General features: G+C 44.1%; 2 protein-coding genes across 2 annotated transcripts in view; both read right to left on the reverse strand.

Annotated features, from left to right (window-relative positions):
* VIRMA (vir like m6A methyltransferase associated) overlaps positions 1-24,755 on the reverse strand; it is a 696,173-nt gene that overhangs the window by 531,111 nt on the left and 140,307 nt on the right. The gene's annotated exons all lie outside the window — the stretch shown is intronic.
* GEM (GTP binding protein overexpressed in skeletal muscle) lies at positions 6,174-15,100 on the reverse strand. The gene is made up of 5 exons (XM_049826342.1): positions 14,922-15,100; positions 12,817-13,159; positions 9,668-9,744; positions 8,981-9,185; positions 6,174-7,359 (listed from the first exon to the last, which is right to left on the reverse strand). The coding sequence occupies exons 2-5, from the start codon at positions 13,148-13,150 to the stop codon at positions 7,082-7,084; spliced, it is 894 nt and encodes a 297-aa protein (XP_049682299.1). The 5' UTR covers positions 13,151-13,159; positions 14,922-15,100; the 3' UTR covers positions 6,174-7,081.

The raw sequence follows: 24,755 nt of genomic DNA on the forward strand, positions 1-24,755 counted from the left end.
AGATGGACCAGATGAAACCATGACGTATTTCCTTTTCATGTGGGAGAATGATATAACTTCTTACTCACAAACAAAGCAACAGATCCTCTTTTGGCACTTAGTCCTTTCTTGATTCAATAAAAAGGACACTGTCTAGTCCTCGAAGTGTTAAGTACCATCAGCTGGACTCCTTGCTTGAGCGAACATCTGCAAGGACTAGCTGCAAGTGTCCTTCTTCCTGCTTTCACATTTATTGATTGATTTTGTCAATACAGCTGCACTAGGCAGCTCTGTTCTCTGGGCTTCATCAGCTGGGCACAAGATCCCAGACACAGCACAGATGCCAGGGGAGCTTCTCCAGTGGAAGCCCATGTGACGAAGGATTTTACACATATCCTTGGTGGGGCTGGGTAGCTCCCAAGTACAACTACTGGCACAAATCCTGCCATGGGTAAGCTAAGGGAGCATCCCAGCCGCCATGGCTTACTTCTGAATGGAGCAAGTTGAGGAGAAGCAAATGCAGCCATTCATGCCACAAGGTTGCATCAAGGGGAGGAGGAAAATCTTAAAGCACAGAAGACTGAAAATAAAACTAAAGCAACTAAAATGACATTATGGTGGCAAAGCTTGACAACATCCTACTAGGCATCACTCAGTGATTCAACAGTATTTAGGGAGAAAATACATCCTGAGCAACTTCAGAGCAAAGCTGTGAATTGGAGAAATACATACAAGCTAGTGAAAGCCACAGGTAGACACCGAAATAGCATCCTGGCCATGTAAAAGTTATTGAGGTCCGTTCTGAGTTCAGTGGAAGTTAAACCGTTAAGCAAATCAGTGAAACCCAGGCAGAGTCAGAGGAGAATGGGTGCAAAACTCAGCAGAGCTGGAGGTCCTTCTTCCAGAGGGGCGATCGCTGTGCTGCCCCTCACCCTTGCGTGGGAGCGTTGCCTGCCCAGTGCCTGCCCAGTGCCTGCCCAGTGCTCCCCCCCAACTCCCCCGCTGCTCCCCTTGCCTCAGGTGGGCAGCGTCAGGTCCAGTGGGGGATGTGGCATCCTGGCGCTCGCTGTAGACACCAAGAGAGCAGTGCAAGTGGGGAAGAAACACTAGTCCCTGAATGCAGTATGTACGGATGCAGCAGTTGAAGTCGGACACCATGCAGTGTATCCATGTGATAGTCTGAATTTTCTCATAGAAAATTCCCACCTCCCTTTCTCCTGTTGGCCCAAAGAGCAGTCAGAGTTTGGCTCCTGGCAACCTGTGTCTACCTGGAGGCTTTTGAGTACACACACACAGAGTATCTGCTTAGAAACAACTGCCTCTTAGAAAATAATTGGATTTTAAAATTACTCAGGCATAAGTTTCAAAACTTAGAAGAATTGTGTTACACTAATCATTTTCTCAGCAAATTATTAACCAGGAGATGAGACAGTGCTGATGGTGTAAAGCGACCCACACAGGACTGTGTGCTCTCACGTGGATGCCTTGTCCTCACTGTCTGGCAGCAGGGAACCTGTTGCAACAAAATTGCTAAAATCACAAGTAATTAGTTGTCCGGGTTTTGGCTGGGATAGAGTTAATTTTCTTCCTAGTAGCTGGTATAGCGCTGTGTTTGGAATTTAGTATGAGAATAATGTTGATAACAAACTGATATTTTCAGTTGTTGCTAAGTAGTGTTTAGACTAAGTCAAGGATTTTTCAGCTTCTCATGCCCAGCCAGCGAGGAGGCTGGAGGGGCACAAGAAGCTGGGAGGGGACACAGCCAGGACAGCTGACCCAAACTGGCCAATGGGGTATTCCATACTGTGTGATGTCATGCCCAGTATATAAACTGGGGGGGGGAGTTGGCTGGGAAGAGCAGATTGCTGCTCAGGGACTGGCTGAGCATTGGTGAGCAGGTAGTGAACAATTGCACTGTGCATCACTTGTTTTTCTTGGGTTATATTTCACTCTCTTTTTGTTATCTTCCCTTCATTACTATTATTATTACATTTTATTTTTTATTTCAATTATTAAAGTGTTCTTTTCTCAACCCACAAGTTTTACTTGTTTTCGATTCTCCTCCCCATCCCACCGGGGCAGGGGAGACGAGGAGGAACAAGCGAGCAGCTGTGTGGTGCTTAGTTCCTGGCTGGGGTTAAACCACATTAGTACCCTGAATTTCATTGTCTCTAGGCAAAAAGCCACTACTTTGATGATCTTGCCTATGTGATCACAGAGGATAAATGCAGAAATGTTGCCGGCCCTTGTGTGAGGTTGTCACTGAGAGAGCAGGTTGGGCTCACCACGACGTCTGTAGGAGATTTCTGGGGCGAGAGCACTATAAGGAGGGGGCAGGTTGGGGAGGTTGTCAGGCTGCACGCTAACAACATACATTCTCTGGTCGTGGCAGATTCTGGAATTCACCCTGTTTCCTGCAGCTGTCCCTACCCCGTGCTGGGCCCCTATACTTGCAGATCACTGGCCCATGGTTGCTTCTGGAAGCAATGGCAGGAGCAAGGCTTCTCCACAGCCTTTCTGGAGCACAGTGAAGAGCATAGCATGGTGTTCCCTTTTTTAACTGGACAGGGCTACATTTAGAGACCTGGGGGTCACTGTATAAATCTCCCACAGAGTCTGCCACATTTAAAAGTATGACCAGCAATGTGACATTTAGCATAATTTTAACAGAGGATGCCACGTGTGCCTTGGGTGCTACCACACACTTAGCGTTGCATGGGTCCTATGAGTGGACACGCACGAAAGAAACCACATTTTGTCCTGCTGTGTCAGTCCTGTGCTACACCACTGAACCAGAACTGACAGGGACCACAGGCAAGGTAGACAGTTCTCGTTAAATATTATTTTGTGCATCTGGAAGCCAGCAGTATGCTGAACACCACCACAGCCCACAGCATTTGCCTTCCTACCTGAACAACAGTCTCTAGTGGGTCCAGAAAAGAGAGTCAGAGGAGGGCTGGCCCCACAGCTCTCATCTGCTTTAATGTCCTGCACTTGTGTGTCAGACACAGGAATGATTTATTGAATATGTTCAACTCTACAGTCTTCAGAGGCATGGCAAGGAATGAGTTGCAGGGTTCACTTTTGGAGATTCAAGAATTTATTAGTCCAGGGATCTCACCAGTAAAACACCATTAGTACTCCCTAGCGCTTATATCTTCTCTGGGTGCCACAGCTTTCTCTAAAAAGCCTTTCCAGAGAGAAAGAAGAGCTGTAGCTGATCGGAGAGACAATACTGCACAGAAATAACCTGCTGCCTTCCTCTGCTGCAGCCCCATGTAGATCACATTATCCTCACCATGACTGCTGCTGTGAGGAGCCCTTTCTTCCATTTATATCTGAACTCCAAATAGCCCAAGAGAGAGAACTGTGGCCCATGTTCTTTAAAGCTTTCCAAGGGATTGATGTTGAAAGGCTTGTATATGTGAGGGTTAAATCCACAGCGCATCCATTGATTTTACTGAAAATGCCTTTCTTTTACTTGACTAAATTTTATCAAGGCTTCTCCCAAGTCCAGAAGTGTGTAGCACCCTGCAAATCCACATAGTGCCATAATAATGAATAATTCTTTAGTGTAGTTTTGTCCCAAAGCATAAGTAAACCTTTTTTTCTTGCAGTGAATCTGTCATGATTAAATTAATTAAAGCTGAACATGCCCCCTAATTCCTCTTGCTGATCTGATCTATCTTCCTAAAAAGAGCTTTTTATAACAGCTGTTACACTATAATTGGCATTTTGTGTGTTCTTAGACTCTAGACCTTTTTTTTTTTTTTTTTTTTTTTTTTTTTTTACTGTACTTATTTTATTTTATTTTATTTGGACTCCGTGATTTTGCCATTTTGGCCTGGGTGTGCTCACTGCTATGACTCACGTATTCCACAGCTACTGCCAGATCTCTGGGACCGGCATTGTAATTATCGCATTAGGATCTGTCATTGCAGCCCTGACTTAATAAATAGCCAGGGCAGTGATTAGAACCACTGATTGATCCATTCCACAGTTTTGGATGCTCATGTCTGAGATGAACAGAGGGACTGTGAATATTAAGGGTTTGAAATGTCAGCATTCCAGATTAAACTAGTATTAATTAGTCATTCCAGGTACACTAGCTCTTATATATAGTAAGCAATTCTGTATTTGACAATGTGGTGATGATCAGCTAAAACCATGACTCAGATTCATCTCATAAGCTGCAGAAGAAAGCCCTGGCCCTTCCTCTGTGCCCAGCTCGCTGGAGCCATGCAAATCACAGCAGAGACCGGGGTCCCTTTCAGGGGAAACTCACGGTGCCCTTCAGGAGTGCAACTCAAGCATTGTAGTCCCAGGTGGGCAATCAGTCCACAGGACCAGGCTAGACCAGGTCCAAAGCAAGAAAAGCCCTGAAACATGCAGAGTGTGGATGCTCAGCACCAACTGCCTCACTCCACATCCAGAGGCTGAACAGTAACATGCCCTGACGGTGTCTGAGCAAACTGAAGCAACAGCTCCATGGAGGGGATGATAATGATGATGATGGTTCTTCACCCCACAGCTTCCTCCATGCTCTCCCTTGAAAACTCAAGGGCAAGGCAGGAGCCTGCAGGGTGGACCAAGAGGGCCAGCGGGAGGTTGACTGGGACATGGAAGATGGAAGCAGCTCTTTAAATTATTTTGGTCCAAAGGCAGTGCTGCGCTATTCTGAGGGACCAGCCCTGGTCCAGCAGCAGCCCCAGAAGACAGACTTGCAGTGATGTCTGTTCCCCATGGCCACTGGAAAAACATGGTGATACAGTATGCAGAGCTTCTGACAGCTCTGGGAATGGGCCTACCACACCGGGTTTTTTCTTTAAAAAATATATTTTAGAAGGAAATTTTGTTTTCCTGGGAAGGATTAGAAGGAGATGAGTGAGGGCATGAAAACTTACTTGGTAACTCCCAAGTCTGTGTTGATACTGTCTATGCATTCAGTGACGCTGAATTCAGTGATTCAGTGATGCTGTGAACGTGGATGGCTTTTACCCCTAAAGGCTGTATGATCAACATGGATGTTTTACATTTGTTCAAAACCTGCTTGATTTAGATTTGTTGGGTCCATGGCTTGACAGATATAGAACAGACTAAGGAAATGTGCTGGTTGAGTTCAGCTACACTTTCAGGTCTTAAAAATAATCTTTAAAATGTGTTTAATTTGTGAGATTTTGTTTCCATTCTTGAATGAGGAAAAGGTTCGGAGAGTTTAAAAGTTCTGAAAACTGTTGTCAGAGTGAGTATCATTCTCTAGACTGCTCTGGGTCGACATTAAGTTGCATGCTGACAACTTAAAAGCATTCATTCAAAATCTGGCAACAGGGATCTTGTCTGTGCTCTATTCAAAATGTTTTCTGTTCTTGCCAATAGATTATTCTAGATCAGGAATTCCCTTCCAGGGAAATCTGAATACTGCACAAGTGGAGAGTCATCCTGCAACATGGTATTTTACCCTTAGAGAACCATTCAAGTCATCCCCTCAGCAGAGGCAGTTTTGGGCAAACACTCAGCAAGCTCACTCCTTTCCAGAGCATTTGGTGGTGCACAAAAGCTGAGCAGCCCAAGATGGGGAACCCGATTCTCACCTTAGCGCTTCATTTTGTTGTCTTCATAGTCAAGGAAGATGAGCTGCCAGGCTGGAGACTTGGCTTTTTTGAGCCATCTGCAGGCAAAATGTAATGACTGTACCTCTACCTTGAATGCTGCGGTGTGCCTACAAAAACCAGCATAGTCAGGAGGAAAATAACACAATTATGCCCAACAGTAATTAAGGATTAGGGCACACCATGCCAGCTACCTACTTTCTGTCCCTGAATGTAGCATTTCACTTCTTCTCATCTCCAGAATTGGGGTAAGGGTATTCATCTGCATTTCTAAAGTGTTTTCAGGCTTAGGGCCAAATACCGTTTTTTAAGAATGATTTATTTTTATCTCTATCACCACAACCACATTTGCACATGAGGGATACCATGCACTCATAGCTTTGGGGCTGTGGGTAATTCTTGCTTTGTGATCCTAGGTTGCTAAGTAGCCTGTGTCCAGAGATGTAAGGAATCCTCACTGTACTTGCCATATAGCAATCTTGCCCAGCATTCAAAATATTTTCTCAACTTGAAAAATGTCTTAGGGATTTCCCACTGAGGCTCAAAAGCAGTCATATATTTTATTTATTTTATTACAAGGCATGTAAGTAAAAACTTGCATATCTGAAAAAAAGATATTAGATAGAAAACAGTAATAAAATTAATATTATTCTTTTAAGAAACTTGGTAATAAATACATTTCCCCTCAACATTAAAATGCTTGTAATTTTGCACAACAATAAATACAGCGTAGCTCTGGCATAGAGAAAGGCCAAGGCTGGATACAAGAAGTCCATGTGGTTCCTTAAAAAAGCTTAGGTGATTTATAAAGGTTTGGCATCCTGCACGTGATGCACTTTGATACAACTTGCACTTTAATTTTTATTTTACTATGGTTTTTAAACAGTCCCATAATATGAAAATGAGAGGAAAATTTGTTTGATTATAGGATTTTTCCTTTAAATATTTTCAAAGTAAGAGATGTGTAAACTCATTAAAACCAATCCTTGAAATAAAAAAAAAAAAGTGTCTTGGTGGCTATTCTACAAAAATGCAGATTTTTCAGCTGCGGGTGCTCAAGCCTGACCAGCCAACTGGCAAAGGACCAATCCCCAGTCAATTCATCCATTCTTTACACAGTTTTAAAAAAGAAATAATAATAATAATAAGGATAAAGAATAAAGATTGTAGTATTCACTTCCCAAGTCATGGCAGTTCGAGGTTCTTACACTATTATCCAAAGGTGAGAGGAGAAACAACAGGTATATTCCAGAACACTTCCCAGAATAACTTTGGGTCATTCTGGTCTATACTTCTCTTCTAAAACTACCAACAAAAAAAGAGAGATATTTCCATGCACTGTGCTGTTCTTATGCCAGCACATATCATCACAATCACAACTGTGAACCTAAGTCACTTTGATAGCCCAATCTAATATAGATTGATTGATTGTCCCACGACATAGTTAGATAATGTCCACAAAATGCCACAAGCTCTGGCAGAGTCCAGCGTTCTTAAAGTACCGATAGGTCATGGCAAGACTTGGACTTGAGTTTGAAGGCCATGTTCTTGTTGTTCTTGGCAACTATTTTGCCCCAAAACCGCCTGGCTTTCTTTGGGATGCTCTCTCTCCGTTTCTGGTACGCGAGCCGCTTCTCATTCTTTTCCTTGCTGTCCCTCCGGAGCCGGACTTGCCGCACGATGCCTTCAAACAGCTCTTTCACGTTGTGCTGCACGGCTGCCGAGGTCTCGATGAACTTGCAGTCAAACACGACGGCGCAGGCTCGTCCCTCTGCAAAATTGTAAGGTGGAGATGTCACGAGGTGTCGCGAGCAGGGGGAAGGCAAAGCGGAGGCAGGCTGCCACGTGCAGGGAGCCAGTGCCACCGGGGGAATTCCTCAAGCCTAATATAGGTACGGATAAGCCTTTAATCACTTGCTGCTCCCTGCTAGCCCATGATTCATCTGCTCTGTGTCACACTCCCTGCCCAGCAAGGAAGGGTAAATCCCCTCTTGGAAAAGCCCAGTCCCTGCCGTCAGCTATGAAGGGAGCTGGGGCTGATCGACTCCTGCCAAGACACCAAAGACTGAGAGGTCAGCCATGACTCAAAACCACTGGTCATCTTACGTGCTGACTCTCTCAAGTTGCATTAAAGGGTGATGACAGCACCCTCCATGCACATAGCACAGGGTAAGAGGCAAGGCCCAGTCCTCCTCCATGGGTCATGGGTGTAAACCAGGGTCTTGAGACAGTAACAACTTCAGTGTGCACATGTACAAAACTCTTAAATAAAGGCAGAGCTATGCCTATGGCTTCAGAGATATAGCTGCAGTCATAGTTCTTATCCTTAATTACGTGAGCCTAAGCTAAATCTCACAGCTGTCTTTCACACACAAGCCAATTTATTCTGTCTTCTGGCTTGGTATGAATTCATCCCCAGGATGACTAAAGTGACCTGAATGCACCTGCCATCTTTCAAAAGATTTTTCAAGTGGGGCAGAGAGGAATGAGATGGCAAATAGGCATTCCTGGTCTCCTGTGAGGTACCTCAGCGCAAACTCCTCACTTGGGGCAACTGTGACAGAAGCCAGAGGAACTGTGCACATCCCCAGTGAAAAAAAGTCTAGATCAACTGGGAAATAGAAGAGGAACAGCTGCAGAGAGAAGAAAATGCTGAGCAGAGGAACCCATGTTTCTGATGGGCCAAGATGAATGCATTGCTGTGTGTTATGTTGTGTCACCTAAGCTTCAGTGAAGACTCTCCAAGAAGAGATTTTACTGACTGCAGACCTTGAGAACCAGCAGCAGCTTTCCCAGCAGTCTCTTCATTCCTATTTATGGGCTTAGTGGTTATTCATTTGTGTGCAGCAGAGGGAGGGCTGTTTCAGCATCCCGAAGCAAGGTAGCAAGGAGACCTCTCCTGAAAGGCTGCATGGTCCCTGCCCAGACTAGCAAAACGAAGGGTGAGAGGGAATTTTAATTCATCAGGGAGGACAGAGAGCTGGTTATAAAAAAAGAGATAATCTTTGGCAGCAGAATAAAGGGGGCTAAACTCATTATACATAAAGATGTATTGGAAATCCAAAGGGTTTCCAGCTACCAGAGAAATCACACACTGCACTGGTCTTACACTAGGAGCTGGCAGGGAAGAAATTCCAAGCTGCTTTTATGATGGTACTTAATAAATTTAGGAAAGGGATTATCTGACATGTAACAGTATTACCAAGGGAGGCTTAAGGACCTGGCAGACCCCTCCCAGTCCTCTGCCCTCTGTTCCAATCCTCTGTTGTTTTCCTGCTCTTTTATTGCCCAGTCCTGGTTACAGCCTACTCCTTCAGCCAGAGCTCTGCATTTCATTCAATGCAGATGACTCCTAATGTTTACATGGGTTTTATCCTCATCATTTTCCTTACCTGCCACTGAAACTTCGCGGCACCTGACAAGGTCACTTTTGTTGCCAACCAAAATAATAGGGATGTCTTCTTTCTGGCGTGCCCTGCGGAGCTGTATTCTGAGTTCGGAGGCCTTCTCAAAGCTTGCTCGGTCTGTGATGGAGTAGACAATCAAGTATGCATCTCCCACTTGCATGCAGTGGTCTCGAATCCATTCGCCCTCACGCTGTGCAAATTAAACGGTCAGACATTGTTATGCTCAGAGCAGATTTTACTTTGAAAGTATAACGTTAAAGAATCCAAATACATTCCTGCTGTAACTGTAATGGGTACAGTTTGAATCACAGTTATACTAAAAGTAATTCCAATGCAGTGATGGTATGAATACTTCACCACAAAGGAGGGCAAAACTTGCCCCAAATAATTCATTGTGCTGGCTTTAGACTGGAATGAACATGGTCTGGAAAATGGCTTGAATGTTTTTTTTTTATCATTAAAAAAATAAAGAAGGCTTGCTCTTCTCAGGCTCACACTACAGAGCTCTTAGGCATGCTTGGCTTGGTGTGGGGGTGGGGTTAAAACTGTATTTTCCCTGATGCTGAAGTATGGAAAACACCTACTTTCTTCCCAAAAGATACCTACTTTTGATATGAGCAGTCACTCATATGCACTTTTCTTTTGTCATTTGACTAGAACAAATAAAAGTACCTTATTATCCCACATGTCGAGCAGTATAATGGTTGCACTTTCCCCATCCACCATCAGGGTTCTTTCGTATGTGTCTTCTGTAAAGAAAAGTAGAAATGTTGTGAATATATTATTTTGTAGCATCATGTAGCTTACAAAAACCAAGTAGTTGAATATGTATAATTTGTTCACAGTTCAAGTTATTGAGCCAAATTTTATGCTGGCTCACATTCAGTTCTTTCCTCATTTCCATCAGCACTGAACCTGCCCTCTGTTCATTACTGGTTGTCCTACTTTCCATCATATATGAAGGAGGCTGAAAGATCAGGAAACGAAATTTTCATTATTTTGGCTGATACCCTCTTTATCTTATGTGGGAGAGAGAAAATAGAACCAGTGGAAGAAATAACCAAAGGCTGAACATTTGCCCCATGGGAGCAGCAGAGTCCAGCGAGGCTGAGTAATGGAAAATATTTGCTTTCGCTTTAGCAGGGACAGTTTACGGGTGAACAGTCACTGCTGCTGAGAGCAATCAACCAACAGCCTACCAAGCAATGAGGATGGGGTTTTGTGAGACAAGGGCTGTTGAGTTTTAGAGAGGCTGAGACTTCTGCTGCGTCCTAGTTCTGTCCCATTTCACGGTTTCCCACATTACCTTTGATGTCAAAAAGCAAAGGAATCAACAAACCACAGAAGTTCAGTTATTTTGTACAGTGGCCACAAAAATTCATACCTAGATTATAAATGCCACATGACAACGTTCTGCTTAGATCTGGGGGGGGCTGTTCCCACTCTTAATTTCAATCAACCCTTGCTGTGAAATCTCAGTCTAGCTTCTGCTGCAAATACTAACCTTCCTTCTTTCCCCCAAACCTGGGGACATTTGGATGAGCAATACGGGGTTTGGGCCCCTCTCTAGCCTGGTGTTGCTGGTGACTGAAAAATGCCAGGCTTTGGGCTTCTGAGCAAACCAGCAAACCACGCCTCTCACTGCAGTGTTTAAGGGGTCTGTCCCAACCACTCTTGTAATAGGACTGTGTCTTAACCCTTGCCTCAAAGAACTTCTGCTGGGCATTAATTGAATTAACTTTCCCCTAAATTGTAAGAGAGCCTTTCCTCAAAGCCAGGAATCTACATCCATGCAAAAGAATGAGCCAAAAATATTACACATTTAAAATAAAATCAAAAAGAGCCCAGGCTTGACGCAGCTTAAAATGGCAAGATTAAAAAGACAGAGCTAATCAATAGCAGCAGTTTCCCTTGCAGGCCCAGTAGAATGACACTTGTGTTCATGAGTTAGCTTAATCTTACAGTCAGTAGCAAAGCCTGTCTATAAAAGCAGTTAGATTCCCTCTGTGAGTTGGCTATCCTGAAGCCATCCTCTCTTGTAATAAGATTTCCATTTTGCAAGCTAAAGTTTGGAGAATAGTTTCTTCAACTGACTGAGCATCTGTGTGGGAACAAGCTCCATATATATCAGAGGGCAACATTCAGACGACTCCTTCTCCACTCTTACACATGGAGAGGCTACAAATATGTAATCACACTCCTCAAAAACATTATGCCCAAATGGTCGTATTCAGCACTGGTTTGCACCTTGGTCAGTCCTAAGGAACTTCCACAGGATATAAAACACACTGGAAGTGGGCAATTGGTTCATGTTATGCTTATTTTGAAGCTGACACTAAAAAAGGAGAGATAAAACAACAGCAAGTTTTCCAATACCTCAGCAGAGCTGGCCTTGAAAATCTGTCACTGCTCACTCCCAGCACTATTGCTGGGAGTGCAAAGGAAAGAGGAAACCATGTGGATTCGCACGGAGACGAAAACTGTCTGACAGGGCTGTGCAAAGCAAATCAGCTGCATTTTCTGACTCCTTGCCCAAGGGTCCTACTCCAGTTCACTTGTGTAGCACTAGGAAAACTTTTATCAGAGATAGTCCAGGCTGAGGAGCTGGTGGGATTATGGGAAAAGTCGGTTGTAGAAGCTGAAGACAAAGCACACCTGAATAACTGATTTGGAGTGACTGCACCATGGGGAACTTCAATTTCCCTAAAGGCACAAAGATCTGTGCCCCCAGTCTGTGACAGCAAGCAAGGAAAATGTGGGTCTGACCTTCCTGATTCTGGGCTGTATTAAATCCTGGGCAAAAACCTCTTTTAACTGAAGAGCTAAAGACAGAAAAAGCTGTCCTGCCTGTGCCTCACTGAAAGTCCTGCATACTGACAAGCAAAACCAGCCCGCAACCTGTATGTCCTCTGAAGGTAACAGCATCTGGGTCCTTAGAGCTGCAGCAGATTTCTGTTGCAGCAGAAACCTTCCACATCAACATCTTGCATACAATATAGCTCAGGACTTTGTGCCACGGCTTCACCTTCTGCGTGATCTGATCTTTGGTATTAAAGAACACTTTGCAATCCTAAACAAAGCAGAGGAGGATAGCAAGGGGGAAGCATCAAAGAAAATCTGACAGCTTGTGCCTTTTTTCCCTGTTTGGGCAATAGGAATTTTCCTACACTGCTGAAGGACCTTTATCTGTTCTTGCCCTGGGGGAACCCATGCTGTGCAAGTAAAATGAAATGAGGAGGAGACATGTTTTACTCAAACTCCATACAGCCTACGCTGAGGCAATGAGTTTATACAGAAAGGCTGAGATGACTTCTAATGGCAAATATTTTGGAGGCGACTGAAGGACTCAGCAGAGGTTTTTCTATTTTTCTTTATATATTATAGCTAAATATTTCATTCTCATAGACCATGAGGACCTTCAGTCATTTTCTCTCCCCCACAGAAATCTGGAGCCAGCCCTGTGGAGCCAGTGGTGACACAAATGTTGGACCAGCATGAAAGCTGAACCAGCCATTTGTGTAGCATCATCACAGGCAGGAATGAGGCAGTTTCCAACAGGTACTTTGGGATGAAATAGCACGGGAATCTGAATTGTTCTTTTTCAGAGGCTTTCAATCATTGTTGGTGAGTATCTTACTCATCTTATTTTGCTTTCTTGTTTTCTTAAGAGACATACATGAGTTGAATCAGTTTTGATGACCAGATCCAAATGTTTGTTACCTCAAGTTTTGATTAATTGGCCTCTCTGTTTTTCTGTGCCAATTACTACTAGCAGAGCTGATTGCCAGCAAGCACAAACATGCCAGGACCTAACAACCTACCTCCCAGCACCTCACAGTCGCTGTCGATGCTGTCATGCACCCCTGCAAAGATGTTGGCTAGCGAGGACTTGCCTACGCCATGCTCCCCGATCAGCACCACCCGGTAGCAATTGCTGCCGGACTCAGAGGAGATGACAGAGTCAGACGACTCTGAGGACCAGCTCTTTCTGTAATATTCATCAGGACTGATGGTGTATCGCTTCTGTGGGTGGTACTCGTTGGAGTCTTTCTGGATCAGCAGATTCCTTCCGTCAGCAGGGATGCTCCATCGCTGCTGCTGCTGCTGCAGGCTGTTGTTGTGGGTGCGACGCATGGTAACGTTGTTGAGGGTCATTTTTTACCCCTAGTGAGACACAGGAAAATCACAAGCATTACCCACAAAACATCTAGAAATGCATTAGCACTCTCTTATTAACTTCAAGACAGCACGTCCTGCTCTTCTACAGGGATCTAGTATACAACCAAAGCAAAATGAGACTTTCTGCACTCTTTCATAGTTGGTGGTACACAAAGAAATATTTCTAGTTAGTGAGTCAGAGGCTTTTTCCTAGGGATGATACCACCCTCACGTGCTAAATCCCATCTTTGTTTAGCCTTTACAAGCTCACGGCTGTGCTAGGTGCAGCCCAGCCCCGGAGAGAGTGAGGCATTGCTGTGTCCCAGGAGGAGAAGGAAGGGGCAGCGTTCACCAGAGCTGTCCCACATGGACTCTGCGTCCCTGCTGAGAGGCAGCCTGTGGTACAGGCAGCACCTACAGGTACCTCTCCCCGTCTTTTGTGCTTAACTGGGGGCAAACAGAGGCACTGGTCCCCGTTGCCTCCAACTCCCACTGCAGCTGAGCATACAGCATCTTTCACCTTGTCTCAGTTAAGAGCTGAAACTTTTTGGAAAGCAATAAGGCATCACTCGCTGCACCCTTAGACAACCCTGATATGAGAAGAGAGCCATGCAAGCAAGTCTTGCCATGATGGGATGGATTTGGGTCTCGTCTACGGCTGGGTAAACAAAGAATGACTCTGCTTCGGACAACGGCTTTTTTGCTGGCAAGAGGGAGGACACAGTCAAGTCCAACAGCTTTTCTGAGGAGGTATAGGTTCTAGCTGCTATAGGAGGCAGCACTGGGAGAAAAATCTCTGAAATGTACAGATATTAAATCAACGACTTTATTTACTGTACATTCAGCTAGATAGGATCACTCTTCTTATCTAAGCATGGCTCTCAATTACATTTTACCCCACAAACACTATTTTGCCTTGCTTGGAGGCAGAGGACACTGATGTCATTCTCACGGGCCAACAGCTACCATTTTTAGGAAAGTTACTTTGATGCATTCCAGTTCCCAAAGTGACAGTTACTTAGACATTTTGCTTTTTACCATATACCTGATGTTTCTCGGCTGTCTTCTCTGTATTAGTAAACAGTATTAGAAAACTGGCCCTAAAATGCATCCAACCACTTTCAAACCTGAATAATGGGTGGTGAACAAAGAAAAGTACAGCAAAGCATCGAAACAACACGTACAAATCACTATTCCTTTTCACACAAAACTGTCTGACAACTTCTGTGAATAAATGCACAGAAGGACAAACATACAGAAATACACACTCCAGCTGAACTTATTAACGCATACGCAATATTTTCTGTGATGTGCAGTACTTAGGGGCAAAATGAGATTGTTAGCACGGTCCCAGTCACAGCAACTTTCTCAGCAAGAAATATAGCTAAACTAGAAATCACACACCAAGCAAAGGCTGCTTCACACACAAAATTAAATATTTACTGTGGCTGAATTTTAAAATGCATTTTTTCCTTGCGGTTTCCCGGCTGAAAAGACCAGATGAGAAAAGCCAGCTCCAATTCAGTCATACAACAGAGCCTAGCTCCCAACCTGCAATAAACAGTCACTCACTAAACGGTCACAAACATGAACATTTTACGATTTCGCCCCTAACAAATTATCATCCTTCATTAAACAAAGCCAACTAAGTCCCTATCACACACTGCGTCCCGAGTTCAAACTGGTTTTGATAGCCCGGACTGCATTGAGCTGTCTGGGTCTCCAGCACCGACAGTAAAAGACTGTGTCCGAGCCAACGCTGCCTTACTTCTGCCAGGCTCCTCCAGGCAGCCGGGTCCTTCGCTCACACTGCCCTTCTCTCTCGGTGGGCTGCGGTACGCTGAGCTGCTCTGCTGGAGTAAATCCTCTCCTGCTTTGGGGCTGCCTCTTTAATTCTTTCTCAGGAAACCTGGTTTATATTAAGCCCATCTGATCAGAGACAGGGCTTTTCCGTGACGTGGTTGGCCTTTCCATACAACAGCCAGCCCCCAGCTGGGAGGAAGGAGACATGCAGAAGAGCAAAAACTTGCAAACAATCTCAAAAGACTTACTCAAAATCATATGATTGTCTTAATATTGCCAGTAAAATAAACACATTTGGTTCTTGCATGATGAAAACAGGAAAGTGGAAAAAATCCAAAATAATACATGCCACTTCGCCTCACTCAGTTTTTCATTCAAACGTTATCAAAATTAATGATGTTTAAAAAATGACACAAGTTTCATTAATGCATAAAATGCTGTAAATGTATTATGTTCTCTGTCTGCAAAATACACTTAACCCCCTGCTGGACAAAAGGGTTCTTTGGAAAAAAAATCTGAATATTACTTTGGAATTATCCTCAAAGTAGGAATATTATTCTGGTTTTTTTGTTGTTTTGTTTTATTTTGTGTTTTTTTAAAAAAGCTCTAATGTATACAATCCTATAGTTCTCTGTCAGACTCCAAGTGACTGCACCCAGTTTCCCGAACTGCATAATCAGCTCTCACTTCTACTGCAACACTTTACTGGCAAGGGCTTGAAAAAACATCCAACTATAAATTCAGTGTTCCTCCAGCTGAATGGTGGCAAAGATGCATCAGAACACACAAAGTCTGCACAAAGCTGGAGTAGCACAGTGCTGATGTTGTCCACAGGAAAGATGAATATATAGCGTACATGCCACAAACCCAGGGTCTGCTCCTTAAAATTTTATAATCTCATAGTTTATTGGCAGAAGAAATTTTGCCAGAAGGAAAAAAAAAATCCAAACCTGTAATGTGTGCCACCAGATGACACTTCTAACAACATATGCAAAATACTTCTTGATTAACAAATGAAGAGCAACAAAGTTCCACAGAACTACTCGATAGGGGTACTGCAACTTATATAAAAGTATATGGAAACTCTATAGTCAGCTCTTAATTATCCAGACTCTGATTAACTATGACGAGCTCAAAACCAAGCTCCTACAGCTTTCCTTTATATTTACAATCTCCTACTCTATCAGTCCCTGAATCTAATAGGTGAGTAATTCTTATCCTGAATGTAGGAAGTCTGAACAACTTTGTTCCTGAGCAGGGGAAAGAATGTTTTTTTCAGGACCCCATTCTTCTCATCCTTCTTGCCACAGGCGAGCAAGCCTTAACTGACAACGTACCTTTATTAAAGGGAGTAGCGATATGCAGAAAGGAACATCTCTTGCTATGATTGCAGCCTAGCACTTATTTCGCATTCCTCTGCTGTAAAATTGGTAGGTTTTCCCCTGAAAAAGCAGAGCTTTACAAACTTATTCAACTGCAATCTGTTTGCTTTGTTTTTCCTTTGCTTTATTGCATTCCTGTGTCTTTCATGAAGATTTTCAGGGATGTCCTGAGCCCATTCTCAAGTTTGAAAAGCCAGGAATTTTTCCCAAAGTAATATGCACTCATTAATGTATATGGAAATTATTCAGATCTACCAAGGGGACAACTGAGCAAAAATATGTCCTGTTTCCCTTCACCTGTATTTCAGTGCTTGGCAGCAGCTGAACTGGCCCCAAGTCCTGCATCTCCACCTCACCTGTCCCTTACACGTCAGGCTCTGAGTCTCTGCTGCTGAGTGACAGTCCCAAAGAGCATGAAGTACCACGTCTCTCTGCATAGGATGTACAGAGTACTTTTTAATACTTACTGCACAAAATGCAGCAACATCTCTGTCAGGGAAGGTTTATGGCATGGCCAGTGGTTTGCAGAAAGACTTTTGCTGTCAGCATACTCAACTGAGTTGCTCATTTTTTTTTTGAAACGTGCTGGAAATCAGGAAGGTGAGTGGGTGGTTGGAGTACTGTGCTCTGCACCTTGCGTTCACTTAGCTCTCTCTAAGTTGTCAGTAATTTGTCACGGTGAGTAAAAGAGCAAAACCTGTCCACCACAGGACTGGAGAGATTTATGGCCAGATTGATCTCAGAAGAACTGTAGGTTCTAACGTCTCGCCCAAATGTTTAACATATATCATAGTAGAAAGCTCAGACAGCAGAAATAAACCAAAGTCAGAAAAGCCTTTGTGTTTAGTTATGGTTAGTGTTAGATTAGGAATTGCTAGACATCATCTTCCATATCCTCTTCATAAAATTCAAGGCAGACAAAGAAAACACAGCTCTCCAGTGACCACACAATATCTCTCTTCTATAAAGCCATCCATAAGAGTTGTCCCAACTGTGGCATGAAGCGCTTGCACTTCGGAAACTTGCACGTGTTTTCTTTTGTACTGCCTCTTCTGAGCCTATTCGGGTTTTCCAACTGGATGATTAACTCTCCAGGTCCCATTCCGTATTACTGTCTGCCTCCACATGATGAAGAGATCTTGTTCCTCAGGGAATGCCATCAGCACTCATGAATTTCAATCACTATATTTGTGGGGGAAACTTCTCCTTACTTTTTTTAAAAGCTGGGGAGACGTGCAGCATTTTCAGCCTCCTGGTACTTTCTTGTAAGGGATAACAGCAAGCTGATTAATGAAATATATGAACTGAGCCCTTCTCAACAGGGCTAGCTGCAGGCTTGGATTTCCAAATACAGTCCCATAGATCAATGGAGGCTGATGCAGTCCTGGACTGCTCAGCCCTCTTGCACTCTTCTCTGGTCAACACTTCTGCAGCTCAGACTGCCTGAGACACAGGCAGAAGAAGAGACAGACCGTAAGACCAGGTGCTGTCGTAAAGCACACGAGTGCTTGGATGTTACTGCCTGGCACAATATTAAAACTCAGAGCAATTGTTTTTCACCCATTTCTTATCCATGCTCTGCTTCAATAATCATGTCTTAAAGGAATGCTCCCTGCAGCCAGGATGAAGTAAACATCGCAGAGTAACAGCTCTGCAATCCTTCTCCAGCCAGTTACAATTAGACCAGGTGATGCCCAGAGCAATTAGGCAGAAATTTTCCATTGGATACAAAAAGACAGTGCTTTTTAGCTGACACTTTTTTTAGCCATTTTGTATTTATGTATATGAAGCCAAAGCAGTTCCTCAAATCACCTTCTGGCATAAGGGTTGTGCATAGAGAGGACCTGAATCAATGACCAGGTAAGAAGGTTCATGCCGAGTGAGAAAGGCACCAGGGTTAAAGTTCTCTGAAATTGGGAGCTATGAGGTAGGGAAATGAAGGATTATGTGCCTGAGGAGAACTACTGAGGGTCTTAAGTGGGGAACGGGGCAGAGAAAGACACTCAGAAATTAAGGAATAATAAAACTTTGATTTTTAGGGAAACAGAATTAGGAGCACCTGAAAGTGCCCCTTCCCCCCATCTAAAAAAAAAAGCCACTGCTCCCTTCAGAGGAATAAATTCGGTAGATTCCTTTCCCAGCAATTGCTTGCAGGGAGTACTGAATTTGTTCCACCACCTTCTTTTCTCCCACACCACAGCAGCATTTTTACAATTCTTTAACCGCGCATCAAAAGCAGAACATGATCCTTTGGTGATGGAGCACAAGGATAGGGAAGAGGCACTGATCTGTACTCCTTGTGCACAAGATAGCAGTAAAAGCCAGCATTAGAGCTCTCGGAATATGATCGCCTTTAATCAGCTACCTCATCAGAGAACCCCTCATTAGTCTATTACTTGCAGATAATCTGGATTCTGATGTACCAAAAGGAAGGTGTGCTCCATATCCATGCACTGCAGAGCCTTGGTGACTGTAATGGGTATCCAAAAGGTATTTTCCCCATTAACGCATTGAGCTGGCACAGTTGAATACTCTGCAGAGAGTGAGAAATGAGCAGCCAGGGGAAGTAATGCAGTTCAGTTCACGATAAAATAAAAGTTACTTTTTAATATAGTTAAAACTGAAAAGAAAAACAATCAAAACTACTATCAGCTGTGGAAAAAAAAGAAAATGATACAGAACAAATGGCAAAAACAGATTATTTCGGTAAAAGTTACTTAGAAAAAGGACTGTCTATTTCCCACCCTTGCACTGACTGACGTTAACAAATTCTGCCAATAATTGTCCAGGGAACAGGATTAAGTCGTGTATGGCATAAATAAATGTGCTTTTCAAATGAAGTCAATGCAAATAAAGAAAATTATGATAGACTAATAATAGTAGGATGTGAGCTAGCCATAAATGTTCTTCGAATACTGAGCTAAAAAAACCTTCAGACAAATGGCACCAGCACAGACCATTTTTTTGCATTTGAGATCTTTGTAGTATGTCACCGTCCTCAGTGCAATCGGGTTCAGGGTCTCCTTTGCAGCTGAAGGATTCACAGATTTCAATAACAATTCTATAGTACTAAGTCATGGTGGTAATTTAAGGATAGGCAACTTCTGCATCAGCAAACTGTAGGCTAGAAACTTCAGCATAATAATCTGGGCCTTTGATCTTCAGAACTGTGGAAGGGAGATCCAGAAAAAGCTCTTTTGCTCCAAATGCAATTTCTTCTTCACTGTGGTGCCCAAGACTCTTACACCGAGTGCTACCAACAGTAATTGCCAATACTCAGGTGTACAGGTGTACTCCCCCAAAAATACAAAGGAAGCCCTCAAAAACCTGCCAATAAAAGCAAATTTACGTTAAAAATATTCCATGTGGTGGCCAGAGCTTGACTTTCAGGTCCTGGTTGCGTTTATCTACATGACAGGCCTGCCTGGGATGAAAAGGGAGCACCACTGAGCTCTCCGCCCCACCTCAGCTTGCAAAACTCCTCCCGGTTTCACTTCATTAAAAGGTGTTTTGAGCTCATTGTCTGGGTGGAGGAATCCCATCACTGGGGCAGGGGCTGACATGGGGTCCCGAGCAGGGTGGGGGGAGTGCTGGGAGGGTGGGCAGGGCTGTGGGTGCCCTCAGGGCCCCAACGCCCTCTTGGTGCGCTCCTCGAGGAAGGGTGGTGGCACATGGTTGATGTTCGGCCAAGGCAGAGCTGAGTTCGGCCGGGTCCGTTTCAGTCAAGGTCACGCCAGTGCTGTTATTCACATTTCCACTAGGAGAAAGGTGATATGTAAAAACACGCAACACGTGGCAGTGGCTAAACCAGCTACACACTTCTTCCAAAAGAAGATCAGGCCACAGGTGGAGTATGGCATCTAGGCATCATATCCCTCCCCAGCTCTCTTTTTACCACACAGACGACTAGCAGTAACAAAACCACAGCTAAATATGGTCTGCTTGGAGGGAGCCAACAGCTCTTGTCTTTCCCCGTTTACAGTATCGTCCATCCAGTGCCCCTGGTTCAGCGTTCGGCTGCCCGGTCGCTGCACCAGCACCTAGTAAAGTGATGCTTCATGCGATTGCTCAGTGATTCACTGCCTTGTTTGGATTTTCTGGCTCCCAGGCTCATGGTTATCAGCAAAACACACGCTTTCTCTAGCGTCAGGCTGTAAGCGGATTGGAGCCATACAAAATGCCTTTGAGAGAGATGCTCTACACAGTCAGGCGTAATTAATGTCTATTTAATTGAACAACGGCACCTCTTTTATTAACATGGCTTTACTCCCATGTCTTTCAGCATGTGCCTTCCACTTTTCCAAAATGGAAGATGTAAAAATGAACATGTAAGTGAAGATATGTTGTTTATTTTCTTTTCGAAGATCTAATTTTTCTTCTCTGTTGTACTGTGTTCATGACAGGACAACTGAGCGCCAGGCCCTGCAAGTAGGATTCACTTCACCTCATTTAAACTACTTGCCTTGGTTCTCAGAGGGACACAGACAGGGTTAACCAGGCAGCTCCAGGGTGATTCATCTAACACAGGTTGCATGAATCATGGAGATGCCTCTCTCCCTGCTGACAACAGAGGGACAGGGAGATGAGTCTCTTTGCACTAACGCTAGCTTTAAACTGCACTGTCTGAAAGCTAGACTGGCAGTCAAATGAAAAGAAGAAATCCCTAACAGCCTAAAGGCTAATTTTTACCAGTGCCTTTTCAGATGGGCAATAAGTAAGACAAGGTTTAAGAAGTAATCATTACATATGCAGTGCTGAATAAAACTATCCTGCTGTAGTACAGGAGGTGCATAATTGTACAAGCAGCTTGGCTACAAAACTGGAGAAACCAGTACAGGTGCCATGTTCAGCATGGATGGCAACAGGGGTCTTTTCCCAGTAGCTGCTGGGACACTTCTGGGGAGGAATGACTTCTGTTGCCATCCAGACTGACCGAGCACCAACTGCTGTTTCTTCACAGTCTCTGACATATGGCAGCATGGCTTGTGGAATTTTCTGCCCTGCTTCTGCAAGCCAGTGAGTACTAGCACTGTGCATCACCACAGACACGTCCTGCTCCATCCATCCTGCCTCCTGAAAAAAGGAAGATCACAGCCAGCACATTTTTCAGGGAACACACTCAATAAAATACCAGCAGTTACAATGCTGTCAGCTTCAATCTTACTCCGCAAAGCCAGTTCCTTGGCACTGAAGGCTCTTGCGTTCCTGTAGGAGCCAGAGCGGGATGGCACAGCTACAGCAGGCTCTTCTCGAGCCCTCTAGCTGGGACACACACATGCACACACGTATGTCTGTGCTCAAGCTGCTGGGTGACCTCCTACAACAACCACTTGTTTGCCTTTTGCTTTCTCTCTTTTGTTTTGATAAAATTTATTCATTTTGAAAGCAGGCAGTAAACACAGGAGCTGGGCATAATAAAAAAAGCCATCATTAATAATTAAAATCAACAATTTTGATGGCTAGCGGAACCTTTAATACTTTCACTGCATTGTGCTCCAGTGCAAATCATGCATCTGCAAAATGTACATCTCTGTGATAAAGTGCGCGACAACACGGTCCTTTTCAGAAGCAGTGGACAGCAAGCTGTCACACACAGTTTTCCTTCTTCATGGTAATTAACACATTATTTAATGCTTTCTGAGCATTTTCTACACTGAAAGCTACTAAAGTTTCACATTAAGGGAGGAGTTTTTGTCATGAAGCCAAGGACACTGAGCATGCTACTGATTCAAAGATGAGAGTGGCTAGAAAAGGGAATGTCCATCAGTTGCTCAAGCACATTTCTCAGGTGACCTGCTCCAAAGCTGGGTACCTGACACGCATTGTTCCTGTGAAGCACAAAATTAGAGAAACTGGTAGGAAAAGGCTTTGATTTCTTGAGCCTGTGGAATTAGCTACAGTCCTGGTTTTCACAAATCCTCTGTGTCGCTGGAAGTTTAATCAATGGCCAGGCTGGCAGATTTAGAAGCTAAAAGAAAAACAGCCAATTCAAAGTCACAAGCTCAAGGAAAATAATTTTAGCATGACTCACAAACTAGATGTGATTGTTGATGCTCTACAAATCTCAGTTCTATGTAGCTCGCAATTTGGCCAAGGGAGCAGAGCGAGCGAGCCGGCCACACAGCCACGCTCTCCCTCCCGCCACACTGCGTGCTCTCTGCAGCCGTGGTCTGACAGATTTTAAACAGTTCTGTTGCATTGTAAAGTAAGACCCAATGTACCACAAACATGAACTGAGATGATAAAATATGTCATAGTGAACAAAGAGGGACGTGCGGGGGAACAATACGGACACATCCCATTGCAAAAGGCAGAGAAAATATTTTGATCTCCTAGTTACAAGCCCACTCCTGTTTGACTTCTGACCCAAGACTATGCTGCTGGCAATTACATCACCACTGCTGGGCAGTACAACGCTGCCTCCAGAAGCTCTTTGCCTCATGAGCAGGGTATTCACAAGGGCAACTTTGCCTCAGTGAGTCAGGGGAGGGAAATGGGCTCCTTCAGAAGGGACAGCGGAGCAGCTAAGGTAGGCTTTGGTGCTGGATTGCCTCCCATGCTCTCCCTCACTTGCAGCTTAAGGAAAAGATGAAGATAAAATGAGCAGCACCCTTAGGTGACAAAATGTTCTTTCACTAGATGATCACATGGCAAAACTCTGTCTGACAGCTTACCTGAACATTTTCAAATATCTGCTCTTATGAAATGCCTCCTTCTCCTCTCACACTTCACATATTAGAAGGCACCCTTAAAATAAGTCAAAATCAAGCATAACTGAGATTTAAAAACATGTCCAAATTATGTAAAAGGAAAACAGCAGTGCAAATCCACATGTTCCACAGAGGTGAACACCTCGTGCCCCATATACCTGCATGTTTCTGGTTCAGCAAAGCCTGTACAACACATGTGCCTGGATGCTTCTCACACTTCACACAAAGGACAGACCGTATCTACTGCCTTCATTACCCTGGATTCTCCCTGCCGTCTGCCCCCACATTGCAGGAGGCCTTCAACAGCATCTTTGGATTATTTTCTGATTAACCACGATTAGTATTGTCCTTATATGTTGCATATAACTTGTTAACCTTCTAGCCAAATAAAAAAAAACAAAATTGAAGAGAGGAAGAGAGGTTGAGAGACAAAGAGACAGAGAAAGAGATGTCCCACTCTCAGAATAGCCTTCCTGAGATTGTGCAGTTTCAAGCACTGTGCCTTATCTGAAGATGTTATATCATTTGCGGAGTGTCATTCACAGGTTTTTATACTGCCAGCATCCCAGGAAAGCGCTCTCTTTGGAAGTCCTTAGACACCCAGCTCCCAGTGTCTCAGTCTCATATTGCTTAGAGTAATGTGACTGTATTAAGGAGCCAAGCCTCTCAGCCCAAAACAACTAGGAGAGACCTAGGAGAGCTTCACCACTTCGGCTTTCCAAAGCATTCCTCAACCGTCAGTAACATAATGGTCCTCATCACAGATTTTTACCTAGCCTACAGGGAGGGGAGGCCTTTCTCCAGCTTTCTGAAAAAACAGAAGTTTCCCCATGGGTGCCCTAGCACTGGCTGACTCCAGAACACCAGCAGCTCCACCTGGAGTGAGTATTGGCTGCTCTGTTCATGCTGGGGGCTGGGGAGCAAATACACAAACTCACGTGCAGTCCTTGTTCAAATTCGACAGAAAAGGGAACCCACACATTTGAACAACTTCAGGCCCAAAGTCTGTAGAACTGGGAGGAAGCGAGGATGGGGAGATGGGGACAGCCTGCATTAACAACATTTTACCAATGATGAGAGTTGAGACAAGATGAGATTACTTCTTCCCCAGCCAGGAAGCAGTCAAGTTCAGACATGAAGTGTAACTTTCTGTGAAGGACATACCTGGCTTGCAAGCAGCTCGTTTTCAGATTATTTTATTTTCCATTTCTGAAGAACACTGGAAAGTACTTTTCACAGTGAGGCGAAAAGTTCCTGAATTTTAGAACAGTGCAATAAAAAAGTCATGGAAGTGAAAGGGGAGATTCTTAACACACAATGTGTGGGAAGTGAGCTATGTAATGGGGTTCCTCCACAGCTTGAATGTACTCAGCAGCACTCTGCTGTTGGCCTCACAACTCCAATTTCACCTCCAGACCATGCCAATGGTTTCTCAGTGGCAGCTGCTTGTAGCATAGTCCCCTGCTGAAGCTGCTGCTCCACCTTCACCAGATTAGCACCTAATACTAGGAGAAACTCAGCTGCCTGGCCCTGGCTTGGTCTAGAAGCAATAGAAGTAGCAATCACATATATTTAGCCTTTTTAAAAAAGAAACAAAACCCAGTGACGGGGACAAACATAGCTGTAGACTGGCAGCCACACCAGCTCTCTGCATCCTGTGGCAAAGCATAAGACAGAATAACCCCAAGCTCAGGCGTGAGAAAGTAA

This window comes from Accipiter gentilis, chromosome 2 (assembly GCF_929443795.1).
Source record: "Accipiter gentilis chromosome 2, bAccGen1.1, whole genome shotgun sequence".
Lineage (NCBI taxonomy): Eukaryota > Metazoa > Chordata > Aves > Accipitriformes > Accipitridae > Astur > Astur gentilis.

Excerpts from the sequence above, each read along its gene's own strand:
- GEM (XM_049826342.1), bottom strand. The coding sequence starts at position 13,150 with ATGACCCTCAACAACGTTACCATGCGTCGCACCCACAACAACAGCCTG. Across the intron at positions 9,745-12,816 it reads CGACTGTGAGGTGCTGGGAG|AAGACACATACGAAAGAACC; the intron begins GTAGGTTGTTAG and ends TTTTCTTTACAG. Across the intron at positions 9,186-9,667 it reads TCGACATGTGGGATAATAAG|CGTGAGGGCGAATGGATTCG; the intron begins GTACTTTTATTT and ends TAATTTGCACAG.